We start from the raw sequence: 20,714 nt of genomic DNA, 5'->3' as shown, positions 1-20,714 counted from the left end.
AGCAAAACAAAGAATTAACGCAAAATTGACATTAATCTAGAATAGCTGTGGAAATATATATTTTCTGAAAGTCTAAAACCACAGCAACTATGTTCTATTATGGTGTGGTTGCAAGAAGTGACACAGAACAACTCGTAAAAATCAACAAATAAGCCCAAAAGCTAAATAAATTATGCAAATACTTTTCTACTCTTTCGGAATTTTTACTCTGGAATTGCTCAGTTTCACAGCTTTTATGACATAACTAGCAATAACTAGCAACAAGAAACTACTTTCGTAATTAATTCTGCATCATGGAAACTGCCAATACACACACTTGACTTTTTTCATTGTATATGCAATTTCTCTCGTGTGCCCATTGACGAGTCAACAACTCTCTCTCTGTCGAGTAAAAATTATGCAATGTGATCGTGAAAAAAATGACTAACTTGTTTCTTAAGACGATTAACTTTACTATTGCTCTACATTTATTACAATATGCCTAAGCGCGGAAGGTTTATTTATTTCGAAAAAAAAAGATAATGCCCACTCAGATTCCTACATTGTGTTAACACATTTACATTTATTTTAGCGGAATGGTTAGCACAGTGCGCTAGGATTGATTGATTGATTTCCTTTATTTTACTTCGCTTTTTGTGCCACTTTTGGCTAATTTGCGAAGATGGGGATGAGTGACAACATTATGCAATTGAGGAATGTGCACTCACAAACATCCACGCCCAGGCCGGGATTCGAACCTGGGTCCCCTGGCGTCGTAGCGCGATGTGCTAACCACTCCGTCACAGCGCGCTATGAGACCAGGGTCCCGCGTTGGAATCTCTGCCTGAGCCTGGGTGTTCTTTGTGACTGTCCGTTCATCAATTTCATCATAACTCTCCTCATTATTCCGGTTAGCCCAAGGGAAGAAAAGCGAGGGTAAATAAAAATAAAATCTAATTTTAATCAAATAGTAATTCAGATGTATTTACTTTTTCACCTTTTGTTTTCATCAGGTATGGATGTCAAGGTTTCGCCTTAATAAAAAGTTAAGCTTAGTACAAAAAGGGTATGACTCATCGCACATGAGTCAAAAACCTTCACGGTCAAGCGCCGTATTTTATCTTTCAAGCGCGGTGAAAGCTTTTGCGCTTAGGTTATGCTTGTTAGGTGTCAATGTCTTAGCATAAACTACATTTAGCCTAACAACGAAAGCATTTAACCTGACGTTAAAAGACGAAATACGGCGCTTCACAGAGGTGTTTCACTTACGTGCGATAAGCGACACCCAGTATAAAACTAATCACTCTGACACAAAGTGTATAATGTGCATTAGCAGCATTCGTTTACACACCGAAAATATAAAAATGTAACATTCTGCAAACACTGTGGACGCTGTCCCGCTTTACATAGGCAAGTCCGTCTATGCTTGCGTACCGAATGACCCAATTCCGGTCACCCACATTTGGGTCGGCATTAGTATGTGGAAAGCGACGCACGCTGCTCACTTCAATGCCTTTGTAATGCAAGAGGGGTAGCCTGGCTGGGGTGTCAGACTCGGTGGCACGTATTTATCACACGATTTCGGAACGCCCGCTGCTTGGAACTGCACCATGCGTGCATAGAAATGTCGATTCCTACATTATGTAAAGCTTTCTGTTGAAATCGTCTGCTTAACCTTTCGCAATGCTCGCATGTACACAAGAGATAATGTAGGCCTTACGCGACGAAATACTATTCTGTTTGTTGTCTAGTGACGGCGCCACAGTCTACCACCCCCATCGACCCTTCAGCAAGAAAGAGAAACCTCGATAAATAAATGCTATTTTAACCCAAATATGCACTTTTTGTATGTTATTTAATGGTGTATTAAATGTGACTGCCGCCCAGCATGGACGTCGCCAGAATTTTTTGTAGGGCAGTCAGGCCATTAACAAAACCTGAAGAGCAGAAATAATAGCAATAGTAATTATTTATCATCATGGTTATGATTATTATTGTACAATAACTGTTACAAACTAATAAAAATAAATCAATTTTATTACAAATTATTAATTTTTATTTATATTAATATATCCTTGGTGAGACTTTTGTACTTGATTCACCATATAAGTGAATATCCAGCACAACAATTTTTCCATTCTCTTTTTACATTTTATACAGCCAGGTGTATTGAAATGCATATTTAATTTATTGTTTATTATCTTTAATATTGTTGAAAAAGCTTCCAGAATTATGGGGACATTTAAGACAAAATTTATATTATAACAACTCACAAAAAACTCTAATTTTTGCGATTTTGAAAAGTGTGGGACTATTTATTCTTCGGATTATGTTGTTAGAATGTGTGAAAAGATAACCCAGTTCTTGTTGAATTGAATTGTTGTTTTAAGTCCAACATAAGCTAATCGGGTCTGAACCTACAGTTTAAAGTGGGATCCTAACCTCTGTGCAATGTGCCTCCACCGGGTATCGATCCAACCCGGTTAATTACACATATTTGGGGGGTCTAACGTAGTTTACTTTGTTTAGTTTGAATACTAACTGAAATTTATTTATTCTATTGATATATATGTGAGTGCAGAAATTATTCGTACGCCGTGCCAATTATTATGAAAACCGGTGGAAAAGGTGAATACGCCATGTAAAGATCACTAAACCCCGAAAAGACAATAGAATACACATTGATTTATCTATTCCGTCGAAAAACGGATTTTAACATTAATACATACACAAACCATGAGCATAAAGTACACACAAATAGCAAGCAATGCCTGCCAAAAAGTATTCGTACACCCAGGAAGTCTGGAAGAAAAAGGTTACTGTAATGCGGAGAGAAGCGAGTATTCTGTTTCCATCTGTGCACACATCACGCCAGCGCTGCTAATCTCCAGTTGCTGCAACCAAATGTAACGGGGGAGTGCCAGTGTGCGAAAATTGATTATTAAATTGCATAATCAGTGCAAACGTTTACGGGAAATCGCCAGACTTGTAAACGGACCCCGGGCGACCATTCAGACGCTAATTGACCGTTTTGGAGAGAGAAAAAAACTGTGAAGAACAAACGCAGAAGTGCGTGACCACAAGTGCTCAGTGGCCAGGACAAGCATTTTATAGTGCGTAGGATCAAGCAAAAACCCAAAACGAGTGTTCCGATGATAGCGGCAGAACTTTGAAACCGAGGCGTGAACGTATCTGCAAGCACAGTGAGGACTGTATGCAAGAATGAAGGGTATCATGGTCGAGTACCTCGTAAGTCAACTAACAGGAAGAAACACTTGCACTTTGCTGCTAGCCATCAAAATAAATCGCAAGACTTTTGGAAGCGGTTTATATTTACCGACGAAAGCAAATATAACTTATTCGGATCGGATGGATGACGTATGGTATGGAGAATGAAGAACAAGAAACTCGATCCTAAGAACTTGTCACCTACTGTCAAACACGGAGGTTGTTCCATTGTACGGGGCTGTATGAGTGCTGCTGTGGTCGGCAGGGCACAATGGAACACAGAATGTACGTATATTGACATATACCGTGCGTCCATTTCGATCTGCAGCCGAGAGATCGGGAGAAGCGTGGCGGGCGGCACTGACGGAGATGCCGACATTTGCGGCCTGAAATGCCCGCTTATTTTTATGGACATATGCAGACATTTATATAAATATTGCAAAACGAGCACTAACCTGTGTTATAAGAGTATGGTTTAATTTTAGTAGCTTAGTGACTGTATGTGCCGATGATTTTGACACGCCCACCTCTTGTGAAACCCGGCGTAGAGGTTTGTTTGGAGAACGTTCTAACGCTGCACCAATATCATCGAGTTTTGCTTCGGTTAGAATCCGTCGTTTTTGCTTAGGTGTTTTAAAATTTAACGATACAGTTTCTCGTAATTTAAGGACAAGATATCTAACCGTATCTCTGTGTGGAGTTGAAACGCATGGGCATTTCTGTACAAATTACCTACACACGTCTCTACACGAGTTTGTTTTCACGTAGGTACGTGTCATACTTAAAAAATCTTTGTTCTAACGTGAATCTTGCGGCTGGCATTCCAATCGTCTCACTGACACGTCACACATACACACTACAATAACACAAACAAGTAACTGCAAGTAACCAAGAATAACACTCTTGCGCACAGTACGAAATTAACACGCTCTTGGTTTACATTGCTCGCCACTATATTTACAACTCTGTCTTCATCTAGTCGCGAAGGAACAAAAAACTCGAGCTCGGATATTTCGGATTGCGAGGAAGCTCACGAAAACCATTCACTTTTATCGGTTTCGTCTGCAGTGTAATCCTGATACAGTGTTGCACATTCGAAACCTCCAAACGATTCCCATCGCCACAAAACTCTTTCAAGGATATAAACTTAAGCAGGACGTTATTGATCAAAACCATGATTAAAATGCTTTCTTTATCTGTGGCTCTTAACATCGTTTCTATAGCGTATTTATTTGTGTATATAAGAGCAGAACTTGGATGAATTACAGAAGAACTTTTGCGTGTTATAACACAGGTTAGTGATCGTTTTGCAATATTTATATAAATGTCTGCATATGTCTATAAAAATAAGCGGGCATTACAGGCCGCAAATGTCGGCTTCTCCGTCAGCGCCGCCCGCCACGCTTCTCCCGATCTCTCGGCTGCAAATCGAAATGGACGCACGGTAGAAGAAGAACCTTCATGCTAGTGCGGAGAATATGGGTCTAGGTGCAATTTTGTGTTCCAAGAAGACAACGATCCAAAGCATACGACTGCCGATACCAGATTGTGGCTTTTCTACAACGTGCGGGAACAGCTCCATACACCTCCCCAATCACCTTACATGAACCCTATTGAACACCTGTGGAGTATTCTTGAGGAGAAGATAAGGCAGAGGCAAATCTCCAACATGGCGGATATGAGGAATGCTCTGCAGGAGGAATGGGGGTCTATCTCGCCCGTTGTCATTTCAAATCTCGTGGAATCGATGCCAAGACGACTTCAGGCAGTGATCAGTGCTAAGGGATATCCAACGAAATATTAGTTGAGATTTGGGACCATATTCCTGTTTCGTTTTGTGCAATAAGATAGCTGTACGAATACTTTTTGCGAGTACGGAAAACGATTATTTTCTTTCATGATATTTTGTCTGAGCTATGTATAATTCGTGTTCTTCTTTTGATGATATTAATAAAACAATGTATAAACTCCTTTTCGGTTCTGTTTTGTGTAAATTTGTTCCTCAGATCACGGCGTTCAGTGGGTATTACTCTGCACTGCATCGGTGTACGAATACTTTCTGCACTCACTGTATATATATATATTGTAATTTGAAATGAAGGATGTCAATTTACAGGGTAGCTGACGGACCGGTTCGTCCCCTTCCCAACTCCCCTCACAGAAAATACTCCACCCCATTTTTTATTTTTTTTTAATTTAGTCTTATCGGACGGAAGACTGCAGACAAGCAGCAGACAGCCAACATCAAGGACAGACAACTACCGTAATGGGGTTGTCAGTTTCCGTGACTACGAGTAACAGCTTCGATCAATGTGTGTTGGCTATCCTGTCAACATATACTCAACCCATTTTCTTTGTCTAAGCCTGGAAGTGAGTTGCAGCTTTCAAAAATCAATTGGATCACTTCACCTGCAGCAGCACCAGAATATTTTCATAGAGAGGGCCATATTTCTATATTCTGTTATTAATTTCTTTCAACGTTTATTTACTTGGATCTATGTACACCTTTACCCATGCTGGTGATGAAAAGGAGGTTAGAGTGGGTGCATTTTATCCCCTCAAATTGTTAGTGTTTACACCAACAGTGCCTTTTAAACTCTTATGTTCCATCACAAGGGCATCTCGAAGGCGTGTTGGTAACGCTTGCAATCAAGGGGTTCCGAGTTCGATCCTTGGTTGATACACCTTAAACTTTAGGTCCTGTTCCGCTTAGCCTGACCTGGCATAAAATTGACTGAAAAACAGCTTTACCACTGAACAATTTTATTTCTAAGTCCAGTTAATGCACAGATAGCCTAATCGGGACTGGATCTCCGGTGTAGAGTGGGATCCGAACTACTATATGCCTCCACCGGGTATCAAACACGAGGCCCCTTGATTGCAAGGCGACTACTTTACCACTACAGCATAGGGGAGTTCCTGGACATAATTTGCTTTGATTTGTGTTTTGCAGTCCACTTTATGCACAAATAGGCTAATCGGGACTGGTTTGGTTTGAGTTGGTGTTTTAAGTCCACTTTGTGCACAGTAAGGCTAATCGGGACTGGATCTAAAGTTTTAAAGAGTCATCCGAACCACTACATGCCTCCACCGGGTATCGAACACGGGACCAAGTGATTACAACGACGTTACTACTACGCCATTGGGAGTCCTTGAACATAATTTGCTTTGATTCGAGATTTTCAGTCCTCTTTATGGATAGATAAGCTAATCGGGACTGGACCTACGGTGTAGAAAGACATCCGAACCAGTGCCTCTACCGAGTATCGAACCCGGAACCCCTTGATTACAAGACGGGTGACGTTTTCACTATGCCATCGGGGAGGCGTAAATTGAGCCATGAAAAGTACATGCTTGGAGTTTTTGTTATGTGCGGCGGCCTTCCGCAGGCGCTTTCTGGGAGAGCGTGTCTTGGGATGCTCAACTGGGTGTTGAAATGTGTCTGCAATGAGGCCAGTCTACAGTTTGCGAAAGGAATGTAGGTTGCTTACTCTTGGCCGAAGCGGAAGAGGGGGAAGAATTCCAACAGGTCGTTCATGACATTATGTCACTTGGCGCCTCGACACCTGCTTCACATGCCAAACAGAAGCTCATTTGTGATGTAATGCATTGTGGTAGCCGTGAGGGAAGCTGAGCTTTCAAATGAAAGCAACTAACGCATTGAGAGCAACTGCAAGTGTGTCATGTAAGACAGTATCATCTTATGAAGAAACAAACTTTCTGTATGATGTCATACCTGATCAAGGAAATGGATGGGAGTGAACAGAGGAGCTAATAGTACATGTAAATTATATGGCATGGGGGGGACACTAGCTTTCACTCGGTGTTGGCTACACCGATTCATTTATTGGGTTTATTTTTTCTGGCAATTTTAGCTAATTGCGACGGTGTTTATTTATTTATTTATTTATTTGAACACAACAGGCGAATGCCCAATTACAGTGTTACATATTTTCTGATAAACAAAGTATGTCAACGCTAAAGTACATTGTAAATGTACACAAAAGAGAGTATAGTTACTAAAAATGAAAACATCAAAATAATAATAGAAGTATGATTGAAAGAGTAACATAAACTGTCAGACGTAACTATCCAATACAAAAATTTACTACATGAACACAAAATTTCAAATATTACCATGTACAAATAATATCTTTACAATCAATGTTTCAGATCTGAACCACAACGGACAAAAAATATAAAGAGATACATAATGCATTATAATTTACATGAAATATGAAATTGATATAAACACAGTGAAATTCAAGTTCATAATGTAATAAAGACAAGCCCAGCCCCTAGGTTATATCATCCATCCTTTAATTTCACTGTGTTTATATCAATTTCATATTTCATGTAAATTATAATGCATTATGTATCTCTTTATATTTTTTGTCTGTGGTGGTTCAGATCTGAAACATTCAGTGTAAAGATATTATTTGTACATGGTAATATTTGAAATTTTGTGTTCATGTAGGAAATTTTTGTATTGGATAGTTACGTCTGACATTTTGTTACTCTTTCAATCGTACTTGTATTATTATTTTAATGATTTTGTCTTTATTACATTATGAACTACAGTGAATTAAAATAAAACTTCATTTTGGAACTGAAGTCCTCATTCGTTCCGAGTATTTGAATGAGTTGGATATTTAAAACAGAACATTCGGTAAACTATTAATTAATAAATATTAGCATAATTTTACAGTCCCTTTTTATTGTTGGATGAATGGTGAAAAGATTAAATGGATGAAGGGACAATCGCAAACATACAGGGACATCACATGCCCCACAGAGGATCATACTGGCTGCAGATTCAGGTGCCAGAGCTTTATTGTCTTGAAACATTGGAGTTACTGGGTTGCATTACGTGGAAGTGAGAATTGATTTTTGGGTGCCTTGAGCGCAGGTCACCCCTTAAACCCAAAGAAGCGATGGAGAAACAGTGGTAGAAACACAGCTATTGTGGAACATTACCTCCACAATGTAGTAGTGCCTTCATGGCAATGTATAGATCTCGCACGAAAAAGACACCAACAAGTTTAAGAGCATCCAAGTGGTTAATTTATGATTAAAAGACTATTTGTCGCCAAGGAACAGAGGAAAAGAGAGACAGTGAGGAACGAAGACAGAGGGAGAGAAAGAGACCGGGAGGGAGTGACAGAGGAAGAAAGAAAGGGGAGAGAGGGTGGCAGTAACAGAGTTTGAGCGTTTTTTACAGTCCACTTTATTCACAGATAGGCTAATCGGGAATGGACATACAGTTTAAACTGGAATCCGAACCACGACGTTCCTCCACAGGGTATCGAACCAGGAAACCTTGATTACAAGGCGAGGACGTAACCACTACACCATCAGTGAGCTCCATCACTGACAAAGAGAGAGAGAGAGACACACACACACACACACACACACACACACATTATATATATATATATATATATATATACATACATACGCATACACACACACACACACAGGGTGTTTCCGGGCTGCTGATACAAACTTTCAGGGATGATGGAGAAGGGTACATTTATCAATTTGAGATAAGGAACCCTGGTCCGGAAACGGCTTAGTCGAAAGTTATAAGCGAAAATCGGTGAATGAAGATCTAATACTTTTATTACCTGCACAAGTTTCACAAGCTGTTCCGTGGCCAGCTCGGTCACCTGATCTGACCCACTTGATTTCTTCTTGTGGGGTCATGTGAAAAGTCTTGTGTACGAGACACCTGTCGAGACTGAAGAGGATCTCCTGGAAGAATTCTCGCTGCCTGTGACATTGTTCGAACGACCAAGGGGTTGTTCCAACGGGTACGCCAGAACTTTGTGCGACGATGTCATGCCTGCAGCGAAGCTGGGGGACGCCACTTTGAACAACTGTTGTGAATGTAGCAGCTTGTGAAACTTGTGCAGGTAATAAAAGTATTACATCTTCGTGCACAGATTTTCGCTTATAACTTTTGACTAAGTCGATTCCGGACCAGGGTTCCTTATCTTGATACATGTGCCCTTCTCCATCATCCCTGAAAGTTTGTATCAGCAGCCCGGAAACATCCTGAATGTGTGTGTGTGTATGTGTATATATATATATATATAAAGAGAGAGAGAGAGAGAGAGAGAGAGAGGCAGAAGCAGGGAGGAACACAGAGAGAGTGAGGGACAGAAAGAGAGAGGGAGGGAGGGAGAGAGAGAGAGATTGATTGTTTGATTGATTGGGTTTATTTGTTGCTATTCTACCACTTTTGCTTTTCGCAAAGATGAAGACAAGTTATGACATGATGAAGGGACGCTCACAAAGAACACCCATGCCGAATTTCCAACCAGGGACCGCTGGGAGAAGAAAGAGAGAGAGGAAAAAATAGAGAGAGTGTATAGAAAATTATGAATACACATTTTTCTTATACAGCCATCCAGTAACACACCCACATCTAAAAGCGCGGAACCGCCACTGGAACAGACAGACAGAGAGAGAAAGGTTCCTGCTTTCTCATCTGGAGCAGTTAGGCACGACATCTGATCTACTGATCATGAAACAAATTCTCCTTTCTTACACGTCAGTAAGTAGCACAATACGAGACAGCTGGCTGCCAGCACCTTACATAACCACGTAGACGCACGCCTTTCTAATAGCACTGAAACCGTAACTCACAATGTCTCCTTTCACGACCTACCACAATAAAATGCCTGAAGGCTTGGATCACACGCTTCCATCCAATACATGTCACACAGCATTTAAACTAAAATTAGTCAGTGGCGTAATGACCCCCACGGGCACTCCTACATACTGCATGCACGTTTGTGGTCTACAGTTATTAATGGTAGAAAGTGAATGACGAATTATGGAACATAAATGTCAAGAATGGCACGCGAAAAGGGGAACGAGAAAAGCAGGATGCGAAATCATTGAAGTCTGATGGGGGGGGGGGGAGTCGAAACTGACGCACACATAATACGTAAGTATAGAAATTAATTACATATATGATACGCAGTTATTTTGTAATTACCAACTAGAAAACTAATTCACTTACCAACTGTTTAAAAATGTCAATAAGTTACAAAACAGTACTTTTGGCTTTATCACATGTAAGTTTTTATTTGGTTCTTGCTTTCTATTAATATAAATCCATTATATTCCATACTTATATCTGTCTTGCATTGTTGTTTTAGTTTTCTTGTGAACATTCTTGTTTTAGTTTTGTTGTGGATATATTATTGGTGAATGGTCTCTTGAAAAAAAGAGAAAGAGAGAGAGAGAGAGAGAGAGAGAGAGAGAGAGAGAGAGAGAGAGAGAGAGAGAGAGAGAGAGAGAGCGAGAGCATGCACACTCGCAAACACACAAGAGACAAACATTATATTTCGTTCTTTGTGTATGTTTTCGATATCCTTAATAAAGTATGTATATTTGAAGTCAAAACTTATTCCTTATCTTAGTTGTTATAAGAAAAACCCTCCCTACCGCCGAAATAAAATTGGTGGTGGATTCTTTTAGGACAAGATTGTTGTTGGGGGAATCCCCTTTTACCGCACCCCCCAGGATTTCGCACTCTGGAGAATGGAGGCGAACTCTTCTCTAGCCACAATAAAGAAGAAATATAGCTATCTAGACCTCGGATTTTTATGTTCTAAAAAGTGTTCTTTTAGGTTACTAAAATAGGTTCTAAAAACCATATAATAGGTTCTAAAAATCCTAAAATAGGTCCTAAAAATCTAAAGTTAGGCTCGAAAAATCCTGAAGCAGGTTCAAAGAAATTAAAAATAGTTCAATATTCTTGAAAAATGCTGATTGGGTATAGTCACAGACAATGAAAATGGGACACCTATATCCTGAAATACGCACTATCGTGCATAACGTTGTATCTGTGTTGCCTAACCCTACGGCGATGGCAGAACCTACCATTGGATTTGCTATTAAAATCCACTCTTCGCCGTATAGTTAGGCAACAATGTAGCCTCATCGATGGAGTGCGCAGTGCTAGCGTCGTCGCCTTGCAATCAAGGTTCCCGGGTTCGATTCCCGGTGGCGGCACATGGTGGTTCGGATCCCACTTTAAACTGTATGTCCAGTTCCGATTAGCCTTACTGTGCATAAAGTGGACTTAAAACACCAACTCAATCAATCAATAGTTAGGCAACAATCGTTTTCCATGGTATCCACAGTCAAACTCCGCAATTTTGTCTGCGAGAATCATCTTATCTGCTGAAAATAATCTTTCAACAAAAACATAGTCAGTGGTGGAAACTTCAATGCTAAAATGTTAGTTTGCAAGGCGTGAATGCCACAAAGCACCGAAGTGACGCGAAATTGAGCAAGACCACGCAGATCAGACGAACACTTTGTATTGCACAGGTAACAGTGCACCAGACATTTTGCTTTGTTTCGAGCTTTGAAAAATCACCATGGACTTGGAGGAAGGGAAATCGACAAAGAGTACGTTTCAAACACGTTCGTCATTGATTTCTTTCGTGGCGAAACACAGCAAATGCTTCTGTACGACATAAAAATCCTGTAAAACCTTTAAAAGTCTTTATTTAGGCACATAAACCTAAAATAGGTTCTAACAAGCAAAATAGGTTTTTTAGGCACTACAAAACTTAGTCAGTTGTTGCGTTTCTTTACCGAAACGCTGACATAACTTACATACCTGTAAAGAAAAAAAAATAGGTTAAAAACCTGAAATCCGAGGGCTACATATAGCATTTCACCCTAAACACATACGGAAGAAAATAATGGAAACTTACCCTTAACGCAAGAGGGTTGTCCGAGTAATCCACGGGCTGGCATCTGAAGCTGTAGTGACCCAACCATCCACTTTGAAGATACTGAAAAAATTTGTAATATCAGCGTTAAAGCATTGCATGTTAAAGAAACAGTTTCTATTTTCTCAAAGTTCAAATGAAATCATAATAGTTCTATTCAAAGAATTTCAACTTTCGATACCGAACGCAATTTTAATGCACAAAGAGATATTTAAGAAAAATAATGAACCTCAGAGGAATTATACCAGAATAGACTTAATACACAGTTAAAAGAAAGATCAAATTACTGAATTGTGACAGTTCTCTTGTCGAAAAATCGCACTAATATTGCAAATTATAGATCTATTTGGAACTCTTATTACACTCAGGATAATTTTCTGTGAAATGGATTCGCTATTTGGATATTTACAATAGAAAATAATCTTTTTGGTTTGTTATTCTTGAGATTATAGATACAATTTTCTTAACCAGAACAGTTTGTTTTATACAAAAAAAAATACAAATTACCAAATATAACTTATTCTCATTAAAAAGAGCAAACACATTAACAGGTTAAGGCTTGAATCATCCCAAATACGAGTCCATAAAAACAATTACAAAATACACGACTAAAATGATTGTTTACCTTCCTTAAAAAAGATACGGTCTCACTTTTCGCACAGTTACAGAGCTCTGCCCCGCCCTTCGACTTGTGACGTCACAAAAATTGCAGTGTGTTAATGCTAAGAACCCTAAATCTAACATGCCTAACATAACAACGAATGCATTTTACCCTGGCGTGAGAACCGAAGGGCGGAGCTTGACGAAGAAAGGTACTCTCTCTGTAAGAGTATGAGCATAAGGTATCCAAAAAGATAGCTAAACATTCCAAGAGAATAGACAGATTTAAAAAAATGAACATCAAGGGGAACACACAACCAAATCCTGTGTACTGAGTAGTCAGATGTACACGTACCATCAAAGTTGCTTTGTCATCATTGCAATATCGCAATCTAGACACTGAATATTATTTTCCTCAGATATAAATTGCTGTAACCATAAGAAACAAGACTTCTAATCGTGAGAACCTGAAATTTGTGGTCTGACAAGTAAAATACTTGCGTAATTGCTGTAAACTGACATAAATTATGTTGCATAAACAAATAAGAACTTTTAGATTACTGGCAAAGCTAATTTGTAGTGCGGAACAGTGTTCAAGGTGGAAAATCCTTCATTGAGAGGAGGGGGTGCTTGGTTGGATTTGGATATATGTGGGGGGATGCTTGTATGGATCAACATGGAGACAATTCAGTAGGTGGGGGATGCTTATGCAAATTATCCTAGCTGGGATGACGCTTTATGAAAATGTTTTTAACCGGAGGATAGCATCCCCGCATCCCCCTTTCTCACTTAGAGCACTGGTTTGAAAGATAAAAGCTTGTTTTCAACAGGAGCAATTCACGATTTTCAGCACAAGAAAATTTAAAGACACGAAAAAAAATCAGATTCTAGTTTTATAAACATCGAAATTTTTCATTCTCATAATCTATTGTTATATCAGCAGTGGCATGCTGGGTCGGTTGTTTAGCTAAGAGCCCCTCCCCTACCTCCCCTATATCAACGACTTGCTAACCAGTGGTGAGGCGATAAAATTTTCAATATGTTGCTCCAAGACAATCTTTGCCAGTTTTAGACCTCAATGTGTTAGTCCTGCGTGTAATTTTGGACATCAAGGGAGGCTGTTCCCCTCCTTAGGCCTAGCTTTCATAAAAAAAAAAAAAAAAACACATAGTGAAGATTGATTGTGTTTTAAGTCCACTTTATGCACAGTAAGGCTAATCGGGACTGAACATACAGTTTAAAGTTTGATCCGAACCACTATGCGCCTCCACCGGGTATCGAACCCGGGACCCCTGGATTACAAGGCGACGACCCAACAACTGTGTCATCGGGGAGGCCCAGATAGTAAAGAAATAGTAAACTATAGAGTAATGGGTTAAAAGGATTCCTCCTACCTTTAACGTAATTTCTGTTAAATACAACATACAGGTGTGTGTGTGTGTGTGTACAAGCTCTATGCCCGCTGATCAATATCTTACAATACTTATTAAAGAACCCTTCAGTATTTCATTATCTACTATTTGTTTACACTCAAGCATCTTTCTTACAAGTAGCAAGCACCCAGTTTGTAAAACCACACTGAACCTTCGGCTTATTTCAGTAGACTTTGTAATTGTTTTTCGAAGCGAGATCATATTCTAAATTCTGAAAAGATGTTTAGAATTCTTTGTAGGGTATTCGAGTGAATCTTCGTGTAATTTGATTTCGCTATTGTCTATATATTAGCAATAGTTTCGTAGCGCTGCAACGGAAATCTAGACTAACACCAAAACCATTAGATCCATATGAATGCTGTAGAAGAAACTATAAGCAGATTTAATTTTTCAGAATTTAAAATATCATATCGTATTTTCGAAAGGAGAGTATTTCGGAAAACGTTTTTGCTCAGAAAGTCAAAAGGTCCATACGTTGTATTCAATGTATCAAGTGACTCACTCGATCAACATGGACGAGAAACCCAGTGAAAAGCCCAACGGAAGGAAAAAAGCACGGTGCAAAAGGTTAACAACTTTTTTCGGACAAGTTCTGTGGGACAAGGACGCCAAGCTTTTCTCTTCAACTAGCACCATACGTTGAACACACCAAGACGTGTTTTCTGATATTCGACCTGGTAAGAGTAATCAATATTCTTGTTCCGGATAGCAAGTCCTTTCTTCAGGAAATCGAAAGTGTTGCCTTTCAAAAGCACGCCGAAGATCCACCTGAAACTTGATTTTCTAGAAGTTCTGCTTGAGGAAAGCGAGTTTCTTCGTAGCAGGTATACATCCAATGGAATGCATCATCGCTGGTTTGGTTTCGATGCATTCTTTAGGCCTGGCACGTGCAGGAGGTCTTCATGCTTCTTACCACGTGGGTTGCGGGGGGAATTTACCCTGTCTGTATTATAAAAGATGTACTGAAGCTCTGAACCACAAAAGCGATAATATGAATTAAAATAATATGAGATGTGTAACACACTGGATAATGCGAACTAAAAGAATATGAGATGTGCAACACACTGGATACTGCTAACTAAAAGAATACGAGATGTGTAACACAAGTGATAATGCTATTTCATAGAATATGAGATGTGTAACACAAGTGATAATGCTATTTAAAAGAATATGAGACGTGTAACACTGCATAAAGCGAACTAAAATATGAGACGTGAAACAAAAGGGATAATGCAAACTAACAGCATATGAGATGTGGAACACAAAGGATAATGCGTGCCAATGGAATATGAGATGTGGAGCACAACGGTTAATGCGAGCAAACTAAAAATAACATCAGGTGTGTAACACAAGGGATAATGCGAAGAAGAGAAGTGAAGAGAAATTAAATATGCGAGCTACACTAACAGCCATAATTGTCATAATTTCGGATAAAGGAATATGACACTAAACTTTAATGTTATTAGTGAAATGTAACTAATTCTTTTTGCCGTGTTTTCTGCTGAAACTACAAATACAGATCCACGTGCGCATCGACTTTCGTTATTAATTATAAGAAAACATGAACTTCAAAAGCTACCTTGAATTTATTTTGTTAAAATGGTCTGTTTACGAATCAGTTGGGGGCTATTTATGATGACTGGACAATTCGTATGTGTAACATGATCGACAGGGCTGAGCCAAGTCGTGACTTCCTGAACACGAATTCGCCAAATCCAACAACTTGCCTGCCTCGAATGATAATTTAAATTCTTATTTTTATTACCTTTTTAAAAAAGAAAACACATCGCGGGAAGTTGAAGGCTTCAGGAAAATAAACAAGTACCTTGAAAATTTTGAGATACTGGACTTCCTGCATACACGTATGTTTCTTCTTTTTTTGTCACTGAATCTCCGGTATTAGGCTACGAGCACACAAACGATCTTATGAGGCTCCGTAAAAAAAATCGAGGAAAACAGAACATAGCTACAGTTTGGAAAAATAGTTATAAAATGATTCAGGATATTCTACTTTACAAACTGTTGCGAGTGTCTAGATTGGATTGATTTGTTCATTTGTTGTTTTAAGTCCACTTTATGCGCAGTAAGGCTAATCGGGACTGGACCTACAGTTTAAAGTTGAATCCGAACCATTATGTGCCTCCACCGGGAATCGAACCCGGGACCCCTTGATTACAAGGCGACGACGCTATCACTGCGCCATCGAGAGTTCTGCGAGTGGCTAGAGACTGTTGTATCCAGGGTTGTTCAAGGTCCAGGAATTTTAGATAATTCCGGTCCAGGAGAAGTATTTCAATTCGGTCCAGGAACATTTTTTCCGGTTGAATTTAAATTCGGTCCAGGAACCTTTTTTCCCGGCTGAATTTAAATTTGGTCCAGGAACATTTTTTCTGGCTGAATTTAAATTCGGTCCAGGAACATTCTTCCGGATCAATTTAAATACGACCCACGGACCTTTTTTCTGGATCAATTTAAATTCGGTCCAGGAACCTATTTTCCGGCTGAATTTAAATTATGCCCAGGAACCTATTTTCCGGCTGAATTTATATTCGGTCCAGCAACCTTTCTTGAGGATCATTTTAAACACGATCCAGCCACCTTTTTTTTCCGGATCAATTTAAATACGCTGCAGTAACCTTTTTTCAATGAAACAATACGCCACTTGTACCGAATTAAAATTGTGCGAGAAAAAAGATTCCGGTTCTTCAGCGTAAAACCAAAAGAACCCATTAGAATTTATTGGTCTTGGACTTTTAATAACCCTGGTTGTGGTCGAGCTTGTTGTGTGGTCGACTCACAATCTCACTATCGAAGGTTCCGACATTATATCTTTCTGAAAAATGCATATGTATCTATTGTTGACTAGAATGGACAACTGCATAGGCCGTTCAAGAATATTCATATCTCATTATGTACAAAATTAACGGTTCATTCAACCCACCAAATTTCGTATTTCTAGTTAGCATGCTTTCGGAACTAGCGTAGCATTGTCATTCCACACCATTTCGACCAATTTTGAATTATAATTCATGGCCTTGCCACTTTAAAAAAAAAAAAAAATTAACAACTTATTCCCATGTCCTTTAAGTGTTCAAAACTGATATTGTAATTTTTTTTTAGCCTTGCATTTGGATCTGGAGGCCATTTTCAATTAGTTGCGTGCCGTGATTTTAATGTTTTGAGATGTTTATGAAAGCTGTAACTTTTGTTTTGTAATAAAAAATAAATGCAAGCTTTCTGGTATTTTGGGATGAAATGAACGATAAATTTCCGGGGAAGAGGGATCGACGGACGGGTCTGACTCGCCCCCCCCCCTTCCCTGTCAGCCATCCGTGATGTATTCAGTAAGTAGTTATTGCATATGTTGAGTCTTCTTCGGAAAAGTAATAATCCTTTCCCTACAGTGACAACATCCTAAGGCTTTAAATCAACGTGACAAAACTTTAGAAACACCCTGTATTCGCCATGTTACGAGAGAATATAGAAGTTGCTGCACAACACACTACTCCTCAACTCAGGCAGGTCATGGCAAGGAAGTAAACAAATGATAAAAAAAAAACGCAGACGTTATAACTTCGGCAAGAGAAAACTTGCCCAAGGAAATGCCTCCTAATATCATGCATCCAAGATATAACTAATCAAGGGATCCCATAAACCCGGCTACAACATCAACGTCACATCGAACATAATCATACCTGTCTGTGTGTACGGTTGACTAAAGGTAAAAAGTGCATCCACTTTCACTTTCAATTCTGCTTCTTTTGTATGCGCGCAAAGCACCATGGGTTCTGGAAACTTGGAAAAAGAGACAGAAGAATCGGATAACGAAACATAATCTGCCCACCACGAGAAAGTAGTGCAGTAGCGCCAGGCAAGAGTTTCCTACAGACCCGATAACTTCCTTGGCTAACGTCGACAGTGTTGCCACCTAACAGGCCGTTATTGTTACTGAGGTTTCACCAGCTGACATAGCGAATGAGACAATGTTGTTAATTCTACATTATATATATATATATCAGCTTCTCGAATGATACTCGGCAGAGTCGTTTCGACTCTACGAACCCTATCAAAATTGTTTTCCTGAATATATGCAACCAGGTAGCACATGTTCACAATTGTCACAGATGAATTTGCAATTACTATAATATCTATAAATAATTAGATATCTGTGTGGTATGCCTGAAGAGATAGCATAGTAAAGTAAATTTGGTTTACGTAATTTTTTAAATACCATACGAAAGTCTCCAACAAGATCAAGCGGGTGGGACATCAAATTTCGATTTTACTAGTGTTCTCTCGTTCTCAATTTCGTCTCGACAAGTCACGAAGGATGTCTAGTTTTTAGAATTAGGCAATTTACTTTTTAAAAAGTAACAACTACACAAATATCACAAAACCGACCTGGTGATGGAGTGATTAGCACAGCACGCTACGACCCCAGGGTTTCAGAGTTCGAATCCCGGCCTGGGCATAGGTGTTCATATTCGCGATTAACCAAAAGTGGCAGAAAAGCGAAGTAAAATAAACCAAATCAATCAATCTGTTCATGTTTTTCCAGTGCAATTTTACATGGAGAAGTTTAAGGCAACACATCAAAGCATGTTCCGTCCTGACAATAAATCTTCTAGTTTGGAATTTGTCCAGGAAACACAGGTGAAGTAACGCCGTTACTAACAAACTGAGTCTTGGTACCATCCCTAATATTGATTCGAATATAGATTCATATTAAAATTTAAAATGTTTCCGACAGGCAGATACACACATTCTTCTTTCTCTATCCCTTTCTCTAAATCTTCCTCCATGATCCTTTATAAGGGAAGGGTTTAACGGATCCAAACCCCTCCAAATGTTTTAATAAACATTTTGCATTAATTAAAAATACTTCAGTAATTTACATTTCATTATATTACTTGGTTCATTGTAATGGATGGTCACATATTTTTCAATTGCAATAGTGTCATTTTTTCATAACCTAAGCAGGTTTCAGAATTTTATGTGGGAAAATATACAGTCATTGGCAATAATTAATCGTGTGTAGCCTCAAAAAGTGAAAAATTATACATATCTTCACACAAGTTTGAAAATACAAATATGAATGCACTACTACAATAAACACAATTAACAATAATAATGTTGTTGTTAATAGGTGTACACATCCACAATGAGATTGTTTAATATATTATGGATTAACTGTAAACTTTAATGATGATGATAATTAGTAACCCTTTTACAATCAATCATTAACAAGCAATAGTTATCACTATTATTAACGGTCTATAAAATTTTACTATTCTCCTGAAAGTTGAACTTCTGCCGTTATTTATCTCTATTGTTCAAGAGTTGGCTCTTCAGTGATTCTCGGTATCACAAGCACACATACACTTACTTTCTTTTCGCTGCTTCAGAACGACAAGACAAAGCCAAACATTACGTAACGCAAAGCCCTGAATATTCCCGCTTATCTTCCTACCCGAATACCCAAGCAGGAAACGTACGGGAACGTGTTAATGACCATGCGACAAGTCGCCGACCATGGACAAAACCAGTTAGCACGAAAAGGAGACAAGACGTTCTGAGAACGCATTCACCGATTGGGCGTCTTTTTGCAGACCTGGACTTCGTCTGATCTTTTCTTGCTAAATGCCACGCCGAGATGCTAATCAAACAACTCGTTACACTTACGTACCCAGTGTTCTTCGTGAAGCCTTGCCTATTACTCAAAACAATGAGAGCTTTGCAGTCAGAATGTATGTTCACTTGTCTGTGTGGGACTTGTTTCACTGTAAAGGTCGCCATTACTCGAAACGACGTACAGTGAAAGAAAACCAACAACATACTGACAAGTAATAGTTAAGTGCTCCAAATTGTACATTCCCCTTGCACACAGAAATATGCCTATTCAACCTCTAGCCAAGGCGAGAGAGGTGATGTCACAAGCGTTCTCGAAGCAGTAAGGTACAGTTACAGCAGTTCTTCAATAAAATGAAAGACATTTCCAACCAATTCAAGTTTATATAATAGCATGTTAACTCTAAAGAATGAAGAAGTGCCCCAAATTGTGCACACAGAATTACGCGTATTCAATTTCTTGCAAAGGTGAAGAGGTGATGTCATAAGTGTTCCCAAAACAGTAAGGTCTAGTTGCAGCAGTTCTTGATTGAAATGAAAGACCTTTGGAATCAATTATTTATTTTTAGTTTATACAATCGCATGTTAACCGTAAAGAATGAAGATTGTCTTTTACATTTTATTGCAATGCTAATGTTGTTTTCTTTCTGGCACTGGTTGTTACAGTAATTTTGTAAGACGGAGTGAGAAGTAACATAATCTAAACGTTAAGTTAGTTGGTTCCAATTACTATTTAAAAAATCAAATAATATTACTTATAACCAACAAGCCCGCATTCGAAACATTGCAGAATACTGCTTCATTACAAGCCTCGCAGATTCCTCTATTTTGGACAACTGAACATCAAATCGACAATATACACTAGTGTCGAAAATTAAAGCAACAAACGGAAATTCTTTCCCGTGTGTCCATTTGACCACATAATACGATCAGGTGATAGTAATATTTATGATGTCATAGACAACTGGTTTAAGATAGAAAATAAACTAACCTTAATGTGCCAGGATTAAGGAGTGCCCATCCCCCCCCAAGGACAATGGCGCATCCCCCCCAAAATCATGTCATGCGTTTCCCCCAAATCATATCA

The 20,714-nt window shown here is 39.0% G+C and overlaps 1 protein-coding gene across 3 annotated transcripts in view; it reads right to left on the bottom strand.

Annotated features, from left to right (window-relative positions):
• Nucleotides 1–20,714, bottom strand: part of LOC145996562 (very long chain fatty acid elongase AAEL008004-like) — a 129,444-nt gene that overhangs the window by 24,812 nt on the left and 83,918 nt on the right. For all 3 annotated transcript variants that reach the window (XM_083133068.1, XM_083133062.1, XM_083133066.1), the window contains exon 4: nt 11,949–12,029. In XM_083133068.1, coding sequence (XP_082989194.1) covers nt 11,949–12,029 — 81 coding nt within the window. The remainder of the gene's footprint in view (nt 1–11,948; nt 12,030–20,714) is intronic.

The sequence above is a fragment of the Lepisma saccharinum genome, chromosome 1, assembly GCF_977018435.1.
Source record: "Lepisma saccharinum chromosome 1, izLepSacc3.1, whole genome shotgun sequence".
Lineage (NCBI taxonomy): Eukaryota > Metazoa > Arthropoda > Insecta > Zygentoma > Lepismatidae > Lepisma > Lepisma saccharinum.
The sequence above is the reverse complement of the archived record's forward strand: the minus strand, read 5'-3'. Positions and strand labels throughout refer to the sequence as shown.